The 16013-nt window shown below is 39.7% G+C and overlaps 1 protein-coding gene and 1 pseudogene across 3 annotated transcripts in view; one reads left to right on the forward strand and one right to left on the reverse strand.

Annotated features, from left to right (window-relative positions):
- Nucleotides 1–16013, forward strand: part of FBXO42 (F-box protein 42) — a 77499-nt gene that overhangs the window by 41084 nt on the left and 20402 nt on the right. For all 3 annotated transcript variants that reach the window (XM_054579689.1, XM_054579688.1, XM_054579691.1), the window contains exon 4: nt 3371–3505. In XM_054579689.1, the coding sequence (XP_054435664.1) occupies nt 3371–3505 (135 nt within the window). The remainder of the gene's footprint in view (nt 1–3370; nt 3506–16013) is intronic.
- Nucleotides 11965–12504, reverse strand: LOC129075628 (60S ribosomal protein L21-like; annotated as a pseudogene).

Here is a 16013-nt window from a genome sequence, read left to right on the forward strand (position 1 = left end):
GCAATAATTCATGGAGCAATCAAACCCATTTCCGAAGATTGAAGAGATTTAACAGTTGGAATAAACCTTCTTAATGTTATTTCTTAGCAGGTTATTCATACTGTATTATGAACTGTAACTTTTGTATGGCACATTCCAATGGTCTAGATGTTCTGAAAGGAAAATACTCTCTTTGGGTGGAGAACTTTGGTAAAAGGGAAATGACTACTTGAACACTGGTATTTGCGTAAATTCTTAATTTTTTTCTAAAAGGCCCATTGAACTTCTCCAGTTCCCCCATCCCCACCCAGACCAACATGAAGGGAGATGTCTTAAATAAAAATAAACAATAAACAAAGTTCACTAGGATGCCTAAAATATTTGAGTGTATTATCGATGGCCATTTTCTCATTCCATTATATCTGAGTTCTAAACTTAGAACTCAGTTGACTAAACTGACTCCCTTCCTCTCGAAGCCCCTCTGATAATTGACTGCTGGACATTGAAAATATAGTGTGTGAAATGTCGTTTTAGTCCTATTATCTTTGCGTAGTTTGGGCTGTGCCTTCCTCTTCCAGAAACCTTTGTTTGCTCAAAGAGAAGCAGGAAAATGCCAATTGCCTTATTTTAGTATAGGATTAAAATACATGTGGTTAAGAAACTAATGGGGCCCAGCTGCTGGCTGGGTTTGCAATCCAAATAAAGAAGAATGTTTGCTGCCTCTTTGATAAAGGCCCTGTGCTCTTTTGCTACACAAAGGAAGCAGCTGCTAAGAGTTGTTCTTTGAGGAATGGTGAGACATAAATGAGCCCTGACTCTTTTAATTATGACATCACAAAATTGTTTTATTAAACATTGTTATAATGAACACAAATTAAAGTTTCAGAAGCCGTAGGACATTGCTGATGTCTGTTCTGGAGGTATGGATTATCAAGAGGAAAAGAATGTTCTTTTAAGCTTGGCACCAGTTGGTTAGGTTCAAAATTTTCCCATTTGTTGGAATAGCTAGTTAAAGAAAGGTGCAGGAGCCATGGCCGGTGTGGCTCAATTGGTTGTAGTGTCAGCCTATAAAACTGAAAGGTTGTGAGTTTGATTCCCAGTCAGGGCACATGCTTCAGTTGTGGGTTCGGCCCCTATTCAGGTGCATGCAGGAGGCAGCCAATCAATGTTTCTCTCCCTCCCTCCCTTCCTCTCTCTCTAAAATCAATGGGCATGTCCTTGGGTGAGGATTTAAAAAAAAAAAAAGGAAAGAAAGAACGTATGAGAAGACCAAAATCATCTGAAGCTTAGCTCTTTGGTGGAGCTTAAAATGTGGCACCACTAATTGTCCATTTTGTTTATCTAATGTCATCTAATTTGATCCTTTGTTACTTATAATTTTTAAGAAATCTGAGACAGGAGCAATGTAATTCCATAGAATTTTACCTAATAGACTTTGTTGTTGGGATGTGGATTAAAAAAACTGATTTAGATATAAATTAGAAGTTATTTTCAAAGGAAGAGGTAGTCAGTGGAAGGTGTAAAATCATTTAAATCTTTATATGCCATTGTAGTGTGTTTGAGTTTTGGGAATATATTAACTATTTTGCAGGTGTGAGCTTATGGATAATTAAATGGTATTTCATTTCTTCACATCTCTAGTCTCTTTAATTTCTTTGTTAATTTGAGAAGTCTGCAGCTCCATTAATGCACAGTGTCAGAGGTCTGATGGTTTGGATGTACTTCTTCCACTGACTGAAGTTACTGGGTGTAAGGGACTAAACACGCTGCTTTTATTGGCTCTTAAGTCACCCAGTTTTCTGACTTGGCCTTCCTACTAGAGAGATTCCTTAAAGGGTCCATTGGATGGGCTCAGTTATGAAAAAATAAAAAGGAGAGTTATTCCCAGAGCTAGTGTGTATCACAGAGGTAATTATAGCAGTGGCATTTCCCTTTTTCTGAACTCGAGTAAGTGGTGCCAGAGTTTAGAAGAGATCTTAGAATCAGTGGCGAGCTAAATTGAACTAGATCTGCAAATAAGCTAAAGGATCACTGAAACCTTGCACTAGTGGATTGAATCTCTGACTTTCTTTTCCCATCCCCTTCCTTTTATATGACCCTTAACTGTTCAAGCTTAGCTTCACATGAATTTTGAGAGGTCTTTTTCCCACTGGTATGCATGAGGTGAATAGAAAGGGAAGTTCTTCTTCGCCTTTTTTCTGAGACCCAGGATGCTAAATGCGGGACTGTAAGAAGTGCGGTCATCTTTTCCAAAGGACAGAGACTAAATGATCTTTCAGTGAGAAGCAAGGTGGCAGAGCTTAGCTCCCAAGTCTCTCATCTAGACTCTGGCCCTGATCGTTCTAGTTGTAAAAGAACCGCTGCTCTCACAATCACTACCTCTTTCCTCAAAATGATGCCCATTGGTGCAGTCTGTATAATCAACTAATTAAAAAGGCTCTTCGCAGAGACCTCAGTGCTTTTTTTAAAAATTGAAACCTTGTTGCTTTTTAAATGTTACTGTACTGTTTTTCTATTTAGCACCAAGTAGCCTGCCTTGGGGGCTTCAGGTTATACCTAGGGACTTTCATGCTTTTTCTCTCAGTTGTCTTGAGACCCTACTACTTCTGAGATCCCTGAGCTACGTTGGTCTTTATGTGTGGTTGCTTCATGGCATTGGCTAAAAGTGTTTTCTCTCATTCTTCATATAAAGACTTCTTTATTAGTTTGTGCTTTGGGTTTCATTTGAAAACAAAACCAATAAGAGAACTGGTGGAGAGAAATGGGAAGACAGTATATCTGTTAGCACTGACTCTCTTTCCCTAACCCTATGCAGATTTAGATTAAGTATGCAGCTGTGCTGAAATTTCACTCATTGAGGGCCCTTAATCTGAATTCTTGTGTGCTCTTGCTAGAATTATACTGTCTTACTTAATGACATGATTGTCACTTTGTTTAGTGTGCTCAGAAGTAACCTTTTCCTTGCTTTTCTCTGGGCCTTATTTTAAAGGCTATGCCCTGGCTGGTGTGGTTCAGTGGACTGAGTGCTAGCCTGCTAACCAGAGGATCGCCAGTTCGAATCCCAGTCAGGGCACGTGCCTGGGTTGCAGGCCAGGTCCCCAGTGGGGGGCACATGAGAAGAAACCGCACATCAATATTTTTTTCCCCTCTCTTTCTCCCTCCCTTCCCCTCTCTAAAAATAAATAAATGAAATCTTTTTAAAAAATAAAAATAAAGGTTAGTATAATGCTGACCAGTCTGAAGACAACAGGTTGATTATAGAAAACTGGTAGCTGGTAAGAGTTACGAAATATGTGAAATAATTAATCTTTGAAAGATATAGGCTATAGTTAACATGTTAAAGGGGCTTCAAAATTAAACATCAGTTATTTATTTATTGTTTTCTTTCTAGGCGCTTGCTATTATGATGCTAATCAGTCTATGTATGTGTTTGGAGGCTGTACCCAAAGCAGCTGCAATGCTGCCTTCAATGACCTCTGGCGACTTGACCTGAATAGCAAAGAGTGGATTCGACCTTTGGCTTCAGGTAAGAGATAAAATGCTCATCTTTGCTTTCTTACCTGGTAACTCCCTTTGCATGGAAACTATCGAATCATTTTTGGTGTTAGTCTCAAGGACAGGTTAATGGGGCCCTAGGTTCTTTGTCAAGTATGCTGTGTAAATGCTAAGAATAATATGCTTGTATAAGGTCTTTGAATTTTTTCTAATTTATACTTTATCATTAGTGTTTGTGCCTTGCCAGAATTGCTATAATACTACTGTGTGAATTCATTTGCCTGGTTTTCTCAAGTACTTGTACAGGTGTGATATGCTCTTTGGTATGAAGTTGAAGTAAGAGCAGAAACACAGAGTCGTGAGAACTGTAGTTGACTGACAGAAGCTATTGTCCCAGGGCTAAGATCTCTGAATATCTTTTGTTGTTGCCAGCTGAGATATTTGGGGAGTGTATGGAACATGCCTCTGCTGGTTACTCTTAACAACACAGGAGTGTGGGAAGATTCCACAGTAGGTGCATTCCTGCACAGCCCCACTGTGCCAAAATTCTGGCAGAAAGAAATGAGATTATTTTCTCCTTTTTAGACTTAAACTTTATTGGTAAAAAAATAAAGTAAAAACAATTGTTTTTGAACTCATGAGGCAGGACAATTTAAAAAGGCACAGTTATAAGATTTGAGGGGCTGATGTGAGAGAGAAATAGAGTCCACTGTGTCTAGAGTATTCTGCTAGATTTGTTGGCAGGCTTTTCCCAAACATTCTTTATTTGGCTTTTCAAGGTTGGAATTCCCTCTAGGACTAAGGCAACTTGGGTTTTTCTTGTGCAGATTTCCTACTTATTTTGGTCTTGATTTAGTACTTTGATTATTAAATGGGAGGCAACCTGGTATATTAAAAAGGGCACTGGACTGAGCATGGAGACATGAGTTTCATTTCCTGGCATAATCACCAATTCTCCATGTCACTATAAACAAGTTACTGCATCTCTCTGAGAAACATATGGTGTAGGACTAGATTATTCTATTTTTAAATGGACTGGGAAGGCTAGTTTACATCTTTCTCTTTAGTTGTATAACGACTGCTATGAATGTCTAGGCCAGGGGCTTAAAACCCTTTAATTAAGAAGCTTCTACAGTTTCCTTCCCCAAAGCTGTACATTTCTGTTCCTTCCCCTGGCAACAGGCAAATAGAAGAGGGAGCAGCACAGTGACAGTGGAGGATACTCATAGATGGGACTCGATTTTGTACAGATGAAACTCTTTATTAAAGGTATTGGAAGCTTTTGGCCAAGATGGAGGCATAGGTAGATACATTTCACTTTCTCACACACCAAAAGAAGGATAACAGCCAATTTAAAAACAAAAAACACCCAGAACTGTCAGAAAATCAAACTGTATGGAAGTCCAGCAACCAAGGAGTTAAAGGAGAAACATTTATCCAGACCAGTAGGAGGGGTGGAGACGGGTAGCCTGGATGGAGAGGACGTGTGGCAAGGTGGCAGCTGGTGGACCGGGGTGTCCCACATTCACGTGTGGGTAAACAGAGAGGAACAACTGGAGAGTGAGACAGACCACACAACCCAGGGTTTCAGCGTAGGAAAGTAAAGCCTCAAAACCTCTGGCTGTAAACCTGTTGGGGTTGTGGGGACAGGAAAAATGCCCAGTCTCACAGAAAAGTCTGTTGGAGAGGCCCATGTAGTCCTAGAATGAACACAAACCCACCACCTGGGAATCAGCACCAGAAGGGTGCAAATCGCTTTTGGGTAGCAGGGGAAGTGACTGAAAGTGGGATGAGAGCTGAGCAAGAGGCATTGTTCCTTCTCTGACTCCTCCCCCACAGACAGCACTACAATACAGTGAAAAGGGTTGCCCCGCCCTGACAAATATCTATGGCTCCACCCCTTCCAGTGTAACAGGTGCACCGGGACTAAGAAATATGGCCCAAATGAAAGAACAAACCAAAACTCCAGAAACTAACCGATGAGGAGATAGCCATAGGTTGGCTGTCAGGTGCAGAGTTCAAAACACTTGGTTGTCAGGATGCTCACAGAAATGGTTGAGTAGGGATGCAAAATAAAGGAAGAAGTGAAGGCTATGTGAAGTGAAATAAAGAAAAATATACAGGGAATCAACAGTGAAGGGGAGGAAACCAAGACTCACATCAATGATTGGAACAAAAGGAGAAAATACTCAACTGGAACAGAATGAAGAAACAAGAATTCAGAAAAATGAGGAGAGGCCTAGGAACCTCTGGGACAACTTTAAACGTTCCAACATCCGAATCGTAGGGGTGCCAGAAGGCAAAAAGGAGGAGCAAGAAATTGAATAGTTATTTGAAAAATTAGTGAAGGAAAACTTCCCCAGTCTGGCAAAGGAAGTAGTCATGCAAGTCCATGAAGCTCAGAGAGTCCCAAAGAAGTTGGATCCAAGGAGGAACACACCAAGACACATCATAATTAAATTACCCAAGATTAAAGATAAGGAGAGAACCTTTCTTTTTTTTAAAGTGGCTTGTGAAGTTCTTTTTTTTTTATAGATTTTATTTGTTTATTTTTACAGAGAGGGGAAGGGAAGAAGAAAGAGGGAGAGAAACATCATTGTGTGGTTGCCTCTTGTGTATCCCCTACTGGGGACCTGGCCTGCAACCCCGGCATGTGCCCTAACTGGAAATCGAACCAGCAACCCTTTGGCTCACAGGCCAGCACTCTGTCCACTGAGCCATGCCAGCCAGGAAGTAAGGAGAGAATCTTAAAGGCAGTAAGAGAAAAGAAGAGAGTTAGCTACAAAGGAGTTCCCATAAGTCTCTATCAGCTGGAAAGAAGTATTCAAAGTTATGAAAAGCAAGGGCCTACATCCAAGATTGCTCTATCCAGCAAAGCTGTCATTTAGAATGGAAGAGCAGATGAAATCTTTCCGACTAAGGTAAAGTTAAAGGAGTTCATCATCATCAAGCCCTTATTGTATGAAATGTTAAAGGGACTTATCTAAGAGAAAGAAGATCAAAACTATGAACAGTAAAATGACAACAAACTCACAACTATCAACAACTAAACCTAAAAAAAACCCTCCAAACTATCCCCAAACTAACAAACAACTAGAACAGGAACAGAATCACAGAAATGGAGATCACATGGAGGGTTATCAGCAGGAGGGGAGAGGCGGGAGAATGGGGGAAAGGTACAGGGGATAAGAAGCGTAATTGATAGGCACAAAATAGACAGGGGGAGGTTAAGAATTGTATAGGAAATGGAGAAGCCAAAGAACTTATATGTGCAACTCATGGACATGAACTAAGGTGGGGGAGAGTCCTGGAAGGGGGTGGAGCAGGGCAGAGGGGGATAAAGGGGAGAGAAAAAATAGGACAACTGTAATAGCATAATCAATAAAATATACTTAAAAAATCAAAATATTGGAAAGAGGAACAAGTGTTAATCTTTTAAAAAGGTTAAGAGTTAGTACTATTTTAGGGCCCTCAGAATTTTGTACTTTGATGGTTTCCTTTTCTAGCCCTTTGTCCCCTATTGCACTTAATGCAATATTGATTAATATTTGGAATCACAGGTTCTAAAATGTGGAGAGTCTTTTCAGTCCACACCTCCTATTGCCACTGTACTTGGTGTCCAGGCCCCAGAACAGCTTTGATTGTTCCAGTCGTAAAATACTTAAAATGCCTTTCTCCATTTTGTAGCTAAACTTAATGCCATTGATAATTTGGGTTGGGTGTTACTCTATCTTATAGAAGTGGAGCTCTGACTTTGGGACCTTCATATACTGTTATCAACTACTTTGCTTACTTTTCCTTACTTCTCCCTATAAGATGGACATGGGTGTTTTTTTAAAAAAAACCACTAAGTGTTAAGACTGTGTTTTAAAATTTAAAATGAAAAATAATGTAGAACATATCAGAGAAATAACTGACTTGATAATTCAGATTCTACAAAGAATCTGAATTTTTAAAAATACTACTGTAGACTGTTCCCCTTTATAAAATCATGTAAGTTCCTGAATGTTTAAGTAGCTTTCTAACAGAGTATCTCAAAGAATCTAGTTGCTGCATCACTCTAATCTACAATTAGATCTTAGTTTTAGAGAGGGGGGAAAACTCAGCTTTTTGAAATGTCTATTTTTTTAAAAACAAACAAACAAACGTTTAATAAAGAGCCGCCGAGATTCTCATTTAGGCAGAAATCCCATGGGAATAGTGCCTGAGGCAGTGTTTCTATACGCTGTCATGAGTCTCAACCAAAATTACTTCCTAACTGAAACATCAATGAGTGTTTCTGAACAAGACACAGTTGTTGATATGTTTGATGTGCCTGAGTCACCCACCCATTTTAGTGCACAGAGGTGGGAAGATTGGTGGGTGGCTGAGGGAGTGTGCTACCTACCACCCTTTGGTGCCAGCTGTGAAGTCTCCTTCTAGTATTTGAGTATTTACAAGCCATGAATATTTAAAGCAATAGCTTTAACGGTGTTTAGTCTCCAAGAGTGTAGCTGTCTGGGGAAGAGCATTAAACAAGCAGTGGAAGAGTTTGGGTTGGGAGAGTCTTGATAGACAGTGCTACTGCAGAAGGTCTCTTTTTACATGTTTACCTGGTTATATTGAGAGTGGGGCGTTCTCATTTTGGTTGGGTTCTTACTTAGTCAGCTCAGGCTGCCATTACAAAATAAATTGGTTGGTTTAAACAACAGAAATTTCTCAAATCTAGACGCTAGGCGTCTTGAGATTAGAGAGCTAGTGAGAACTCTCTTCCTGGCTGGGGCCATGACACCCACTGCAGATGTCACCTGCGAGGAGGGTGGAGTGCCAGGGGCCTGGGCCACTTGCGAACGAGGAGTGTGGTACTGCTCCTGACCCCTGGAAGCTGGAGAGACAGGGATGGAGAGAAGCAGAGAAGTCAAGAGATAGAAAGAAAGGAAGGGGGGAGAGAGAGAGAGAGATTAAAATGATGAATACATAATATAGTATGTTAGAAGATAATTAATGCTATTGAATCTAGAGGAGGGGCAGGAGTGAGAGGGGGGTTATACCTAGGGTGATCAAGGTAGACCTCATAGAGCAAGTGATATTAGAACAAAGACTTGATGGGTACCAGAAGTGAACCATGGGGGTATCTAAGGAAAGGACATTCCAGACAGAGAGAATAACTGGTGCAAAGGTCCAGTCAGGGGGCAGTCAGGGATAATGAGGAATCCAGTGTGGCCGGAACAGAGTGAACAAAAGAGAATGTACTAGAGGGGGATGTACCAGAAAGGTCTTTACATTGTCATATTTTTTGAGTGAATGGCTGGTTATTAAGGTTTCTGAGAAGACTGTGTAAGAGGGCAAGTGTGGAAATGAGGAGACCAATTAAGAAGTGGTGGCAGTAATCTAGGTGAGAAATGAGAAAGGACAGTGACTTGGACTAGCGTGTTAACAGAAAGGCTAAAACCAGACGGACTGAATAGAGCCAATGGGATTTGCCCATGGTTTGGATACGGAGTGTGAAAGAGAAAGAGACAAATCAAGAATGGCTCTAAGGATTCATCCTTGGCATTTCAATGGAGTTGCCGTTAACTGAGATGGTTAAGACTGTAAGTGGGTGGTCAAGGTTGGCAAAGTACAGAAGAGATAAGAAATTTGGTTTGAAACATGTGAAGTTTGAAATGCACATTGGGACATCCAGGTGGAGATGTATGTGTCTGGAGTTCAGGGAAGACGTGCAGGTTAGACATTTGTCTAGATAGCCACGTAGGAGTAATTAGCATCTAGATGGATTTAAAGCCGAGAGACTGGAAGAGATTACCAAGGGAGTGAGTGAAGAAGAAAAGGCTAAATCTGGGAGACTCCAGCATTTGGAAATCAAGGAGGAGAAGGGGAAATAACAAAAGACTAGAGGGGGAGCACCAAAGAGGTAGGAAGAAGCCAGGAGAATGTGGCATCTTGGAAGCCACCATACTCCAGAGTGTTTCCTGGAGAGAAGGAAATAATCACCCATGTCAAGAGGCCAAGTCATATGAGGACTGAGAATTGACCTTGAATTTAAAAAGAATTTAAATTCAAGAGAATGTTTTTGATGAGTTCTAAGGATGAAAGCCTGTTGGAATGGTTTTAAGAGAATGGGAAAACAGGAGTTAAAGACAGTAAGTATAAACAATACGTTTTTTAAAAGAATTTTGCTCTGAAGAGCTGAGAAATGAGACTGTGGAGATAGATACAGGATTAACAGCGGGTTTTTTTGTTGTTGTTTTTAAAAGGCAACTTTTTAACATATGTGCTGATGGGAATGATCTTCTCGATGAAGGGATTGATCTGGCTTGAGAGGAAGAATTGCTAGAGCAGTGTGCCTGAGGGTTGAGCAGAGCAGAGTCTACCATACGGGCGGAGGGTTGGCCTTGTACTGGAACATTAACCATTTAGCCAAAGGAACAAAGGAGGGATGTATAATTACTGAGGCTGATGGATGGCTAAATTTGGGAACTGGTGGCAGTTCTTTACTGATTGCCTTATCACTCAGAAAAAAAAATGTGGGTGGGACAGAACAGAAACGGTTGGAAATCCTGGCTAGTGATTATGAATGTACAATTGTGTACATTGTAGTTTTTGCTAGGTGGTTCTATGACTGTTTCCCTTTTGGTATTATACTAAGGTAACACCCTAGTTAATCAGTTAGTTTGGCTCAGCCTGTGGTCAATTCCCAAAGCAAATGAGCAGCTCTTGGGAAACGTACTTCAAAAGACTAATGTTTAAACCACTGTTTCTACGGTGCCCTTTATTCAGGCTGAGGCTAATTTTGGCATCTGTTTAATATGTAATATCATCATAAGTCACAGCCTTTTTTGGAAACTTTAAATGAAAATAGAAGTTTTCAAAACTTCTTAAATATTAGCCCACACCCATTTCGGTTAGGAGAGTCTATAAATATTGGGGGAGAGTCTATTAATGTTAGGTAAAGACTTAAAGCTCGGCCTGTCATCTCGGTTAACTGGTCCTAGAGCACAGCTGATTTCCCCACCACATTCTCCCCATAGATTCTCCTTTCCCAAGGATTTTTTTTTTCCCTTCCAACTTCCTCTCTTTCAGTCACACATGCAGTTCCAAGTGATGGCTTGTGGTTCAGGCCCTTTGTTTTCTAAAAAAAAGCACTCAAGGACAGAGATGTGCAAACTAGATGCCTGTGCTACTCTCGGCCTTGCCACTCCTTACCTACTTGTCTCTGAACCTAATTATTTCTGCATTCTCTGGGCCCGGATAGCCCTCTTTGTAAAAAGAGGAAGAGACTGTTCTAAAACCCACATAGCAGATGGCCTTTTTCCCATCACTGGGAATCTTAAAATATGCAGGGTGGGGCAAAAGTAGGTTTATAGTTGTTAGTATGGAAAACAATACAATAATCAATAAATAATAATACAAGAATCAACTCTGTTTCGTGTACTCACATCTGTAAACCTACTGCTGCCCCACCCTGTAGATCCCTCATAGCAGACTTGCTCACCTAATCTCAAGGGACCGGGGACAGAGTAGTGCATCTGCATTTTTTAAAAAAGAGAAAATGTCCCAGTTGATTCTAAACCTAATTAAATTTGGAAATCCTGGACCCCTACAAAATCTTTTCTTTTTTTAAAATTTTATTTATTTATTTTTAGAGAGAGGGTGGGAGAGAAACATCAGTGTGCGAGAGACACATCAATTGGTCGCCACTCACACACCCCCACGCTGCGGGTCCGGCCTGCAACCCAGGCATGTGCCCTGACTCAGAATCGAACCAGTGACCTTTTGGTTTGCAGGCTGGCACTCAGTCCACTGAGCCATATCAGCCAGGGCTTCTTGTTTTCTTATTTGTGCAATCTGTGACCTCACTCTGTTATCACAGTCTATTAGGTAGGTGTATAACGCACCAGCCTGGACTCCCTAACTGTTGTTAAGGAAGAAGGGTAGCTGCTGTGTGCAGTCTTAGCTGCTTCTTTCCCCTGGTCAGGTCAGGGGTGGCCTACTGTCAGAGGAAATGCTTATGGAGAGGGTTTGGAGGGTGCAGTGTTGTTTGCCCCGATTCTGCATATGTACTATCTAACCTCCAAACCAACCCAGTTAGGTTGGCACTGCTATTATATCCATTTTACAGATGAGAAAACTAAAGCTAGAGAATCACCTAGTAATTTATTTAAGATCACACAACCAGAAAGTGATGGCACAGTAATTGAAACCCAATATTTTGTCTCTAAAGTCTGTGTTTTTTCTACCTTGCCATGCTATGAGTAGTTTTATTTTTTCTATAATTATTTCCTATTTTCCAATTTTTAAATAGACTTTTTAATTTTAGAATACAACAGTTTCTATCCTACCTCCAGTTTCCCCTGTTGTTAACATCTAGTCACAATAGTGCATTTGTGAAGTTAATGAACCAGTGTTGATGCATTATTATTAATTGAAGTCCACACTTTATTTAGATGTCTTTTTTAAAATTAATTAATTTATTATCAGTAAAGAGGTCTTTTATTTTTGTTGCACTCATCACGCCATGCATTCATAGGAAATGGGCTCCAGCGGCTCGGGCACCTTTCCACTGGTTCTCACACAGTTTGCTTCTCTGGGTGGAGCAGGCTGATGCTTCAGTTGAACCAGGGTACCTTTTTCTTTGGCTTCCTTCTTTTTCTGATCATTTTCCTTCACACATTTCAAGAAGCTGTCTCAGTTTTCAGAGCATTTAATATGCTCAATTCGTATATCAGTTCTCTGGGCAGGAATCTTAGAGCCCTTAACTTGTTTGTTCACTACAGTGCCCACCACATGCTGGGTGACATTGTAGACTCTTTCACTTTTGCCCTGGGAACATTTGTGGGGCATTCCTTTTTGAACACTGCCCTTCCTTTGATGTCTACAACATGACCTTTTTTTGTAGAGTCGCATGTATGTGACCAAAGGAACAACTCCATGTTTTCTAAAAGGCCCAGAGAACATATAGCGGGGTGGCTCTCCTCTTTCCCTTTGTGTTAGTCATTTTGGCAAATTACTGGAAGATGGTGGTTCTGGCCAAAAAGAAGCCTTATTTTTTTTAAATCTAATGTCTTTTTTCTGTTCCAAGATCTCATGCAGGATACATTACATTTAGTCTTCACGTCTCCTTAGTTTTCCTCTTGGCTGTGGCAGTTGCTCAGACTTCCTTGTTTGATCATCTTGATAGTTTTTAGGAGTACTGTCAGGTATCTTGTGGACTGTCATTCAGTTTGGGTTTGTCTGATGTTTTTCTTATAGTTAGACTAGAGTTATGGGCTTGGGGGGAGGAAGACCGCAGAGGTAAAGTGCCCTTTTCATCACATGATATCAGGGGTACGTACTGTCAACATGATTTTTCACTGTTAACCTTGATCACCTGGCTGAATTAGTGTTTATTGTAGAATTCTGCGCTGTAAAGTTATTTTTCCCCTCCTTTTAAAATTCTTTTCTATAATTTTTTTTCTTTTATTTCTTTTTCTTTATTTGTAGTTACCCTTGTTTCTTAACATTCCATTGAATTTGGGGGAATAACTAAGTTCTGGCTATTATTCTGCTATCAGAGTCAGGAAAGGATAATGAACAAAGGGTCTGTCATTTGAAGAAAACTTTTCACAGCTTAGAGAATTTTTAAGTATCAACATGACTTGCCTTTTAAAATTTTTTGGTGGAAAGCAGGATCTGAAGACCACATATCTCTTTTATTAGTATCTAACACAATCAAGATCTTTCTAATAATCCAGAATCAGAAGCTGTGTTGGAAATAATTTTGTTCCTTTAACTATCCCCTAAAAGAATAAACACATCTTCTAAAATCACTAAGTAATCCTTCAGAAAAGCCAATTCACTTTTGGAGTCAGGGGCAGGAAAAAGAAAAAAACGTTGGTCATATTAGGTGTCTATAGGAAAGCCGGGACACCCTTACCAGCTAGAATGTGCTAGATCTGTCCAGAAATAACTGCCCACAGCAACTAAGGAGTATTGTCAGGCATTTTCAAGTGTAAATGGTACCTTACAAAGGATACACATAGGACTCTCAGATTCGTGGAGGAAGCTTTCTGTTCTGTATCTAGTGAAAAAGTTTAGTCTTAGGTTTGCTACTGCCCTTTCCTGAACCTATGGTAATGTCACCAGGAAATGTCAAAACAAATAAGGGAGTCTGGAACTGCTACCTGGCACCAGGTATAATCAAAACGGCTGACTAGAGAGTCTGTTCTGGAAAACATCAGCCAGTTCTTCCCCTGGCTTAGGTCCCAGGTATCAGTGCCGACATTGAAGTAACTGCAAGTGGAATTTTTTAGAATAATGTATTAGTATACTCATAATCATTAGTTTCTGTTTTACATTTAAGCACTTTATACATTTTTAAAATTTGCCATACGTTATAAGAATGCCAGGCTTGCGGAGATGCAGAAGTGGATGCTTATCAGTTGGACCATGTAACAAGAGGACATACTTGCCTTTCCAGTACACTGCAAGCTTCTATTCTCTATCCTAAAAACAGAGAATTGATTTCACTATTTTAATATTTTCTTTGTGAATGTGGAGGCCAATTAATTCTACATTACAGATCTTTTCTTGATACCAAATGTATTGATGACCAAAATGTGTAAAATCTTGACCTTAGCTTTTTCTCTCCCATGTTGAAAATCCAGCATTCTTTAACTTTTATTCATTTGATCCAAGTCAGGAGCCTTTTCCACCCTTTCTTAAAATCCTCTAAACCTTTTATTTTAGATGGAAATCCAGAGTGTCGCTGAGAATAAGCAGTGACTTAGAATTTTGAGTGCTTTCATGTGTGCACATTGTGATCTTGTCTGCCTACCATCTTGACAAGCAATTTTTGGTTGTTCTTGGTGTCTCTGTACCTCTCAGACTATATAGTATTTCTGTTTATTCTCTGGTATCCACAAAATTCCTCCAGAAGCACTTGGTGTTTTATGACTACAATAAACTTCATTTTGTCTGATCCCCTGTCCCTGTGTACCTCCAATGCATTCTAGATATATTAACTTTATTTTACATTCTGAACAAAGTTGTAGAAGTCTAATCGTATATGGGGGAATGCAAAAGATATTGTCCTTGAGCCATTTCTAACTTCCACTTCCCCATAAATGACTCTCTTGGTTTCCAGGACACTCAGCAGTGCCATGTACCCACTCATGCCCAGTATACATTGATTTTTATTCTTTACATAATCAGGATCAGGCCCATTTCTCAAGTTTTCTAGCTCTTGTGATTTGAGGAGATTTTGTGAAGAATCTACAGAGTGATCTTCCTAGGCTATTGAGAGTTGTAATCATTTATTAACTTAAAAATACTGTATCAACTTGAATTCTAGGAGACTGCTTTATCTTTTCAAATCTCTGAAGCCACCTCTCATTTCTTCTTTGGGAGATGAACGTTTGTTTGATCTATGCTTTAATTGGTTATAGTTTTCAAACAAGTAGTGTCCTCATGATTTCCTCTTTTTCATAGTTCTCTCTGGAAGTGATTATGGGTTATGGATTTTATATTTGATGTGTTGGTTTTTACACTGTGCTCTTTTGCCTTCTCTCCTATTTTAGTAAGCTTTCTGAAATCCCATGGCCCAATCTGAAGATGTTTCCTGCTATTTGATTTATATATATGGGTTACAGGGTGGCTGCATTTTAAGTTAGTAATGTATTCTTGAAGATCTCATATAATGAATTTTAATTCTGACAATGGATTGCTGATATTTCTGTTTACTGGTGAAAGCAGTAGGTTCTGTGTGACAACAGCGTAAGTAGGGTTTATAGTTCACTCTACCAGCTTTGACACTAGCCATTCTTTCCTCCTAACAATACTTTATTAAAATATAATTTACATATAGCAAAATGAACAGATGTTAGGTGCGCAACTCAAAGACTTTTTTACATATGTACACAGCCATGTGATCACCTGGATCAAGATACAGAATATTTATATCACTTCAGAATGTGTCCTTAAACACCTTTCCTGTTAATACTGCTCCCAACAGAGGTAACTGCTCTTCTGCCTTCTAACAGTTTTTTGTGATTCATCTTAGATTTTGTTTCTGTTTTTGTCTTTGTTTTTTTTGAGATGCATCCATGTGGTTGCATCTATCAGTAGTGTATTACTTTTTATTGCTGTTTAAATATTCCATGATGTGAATATACCACTTTTTTTTTTTCACCCCGTTCGCCTGTTGATGGATACTTGGATTATTTCCACTTTGAATAGAGTTGCAATCAACATTCTTAAATAAGTTTGTTTATGGACATAAGCACTCATTTCTTTTTCTTTTTTTTAAACTTTATTTCTGTTTATTAGCTATTTAAAAGGTTTTTGTGCAACCTTTATAACATTTTTTTTATCCTTACCTGAGGACATGCTTATTGATTTTGGAGAGGAAGAGGGAGAGAAACATCAATCGGTTGCCTGTTGTATGCCTGCCTCCCCGGGACTGAATCTGCAACCTAGGCATGTGCCCTGACCAAGAATTGAACCTGCGACTTTTCAGTTTATAGGATGACACCCCAACCAGTTGAGCCACACTGGCCAGGGCATAAGCACTCATTTCTTAA

Source organism: Pteronotus mesoamericanus, unplaced genomic scaffold (genome assembly GCF_021234165.1).
Source record: "Pteronotus mesoamericanus isolate MK-2021 breed Mesoamerican mustached bat unplaced genomic scaffold, CSHL_Meso_final contig_557, whole genome shotgun sequence".
In the NCBI taxonomy this organism is placed as follows: Eukaryota; Metazoa; Chordata; class Mammalia; order Chiroptera; family Mormoopidae; genus Pteronotus; species Pteronotus mesoamericanus.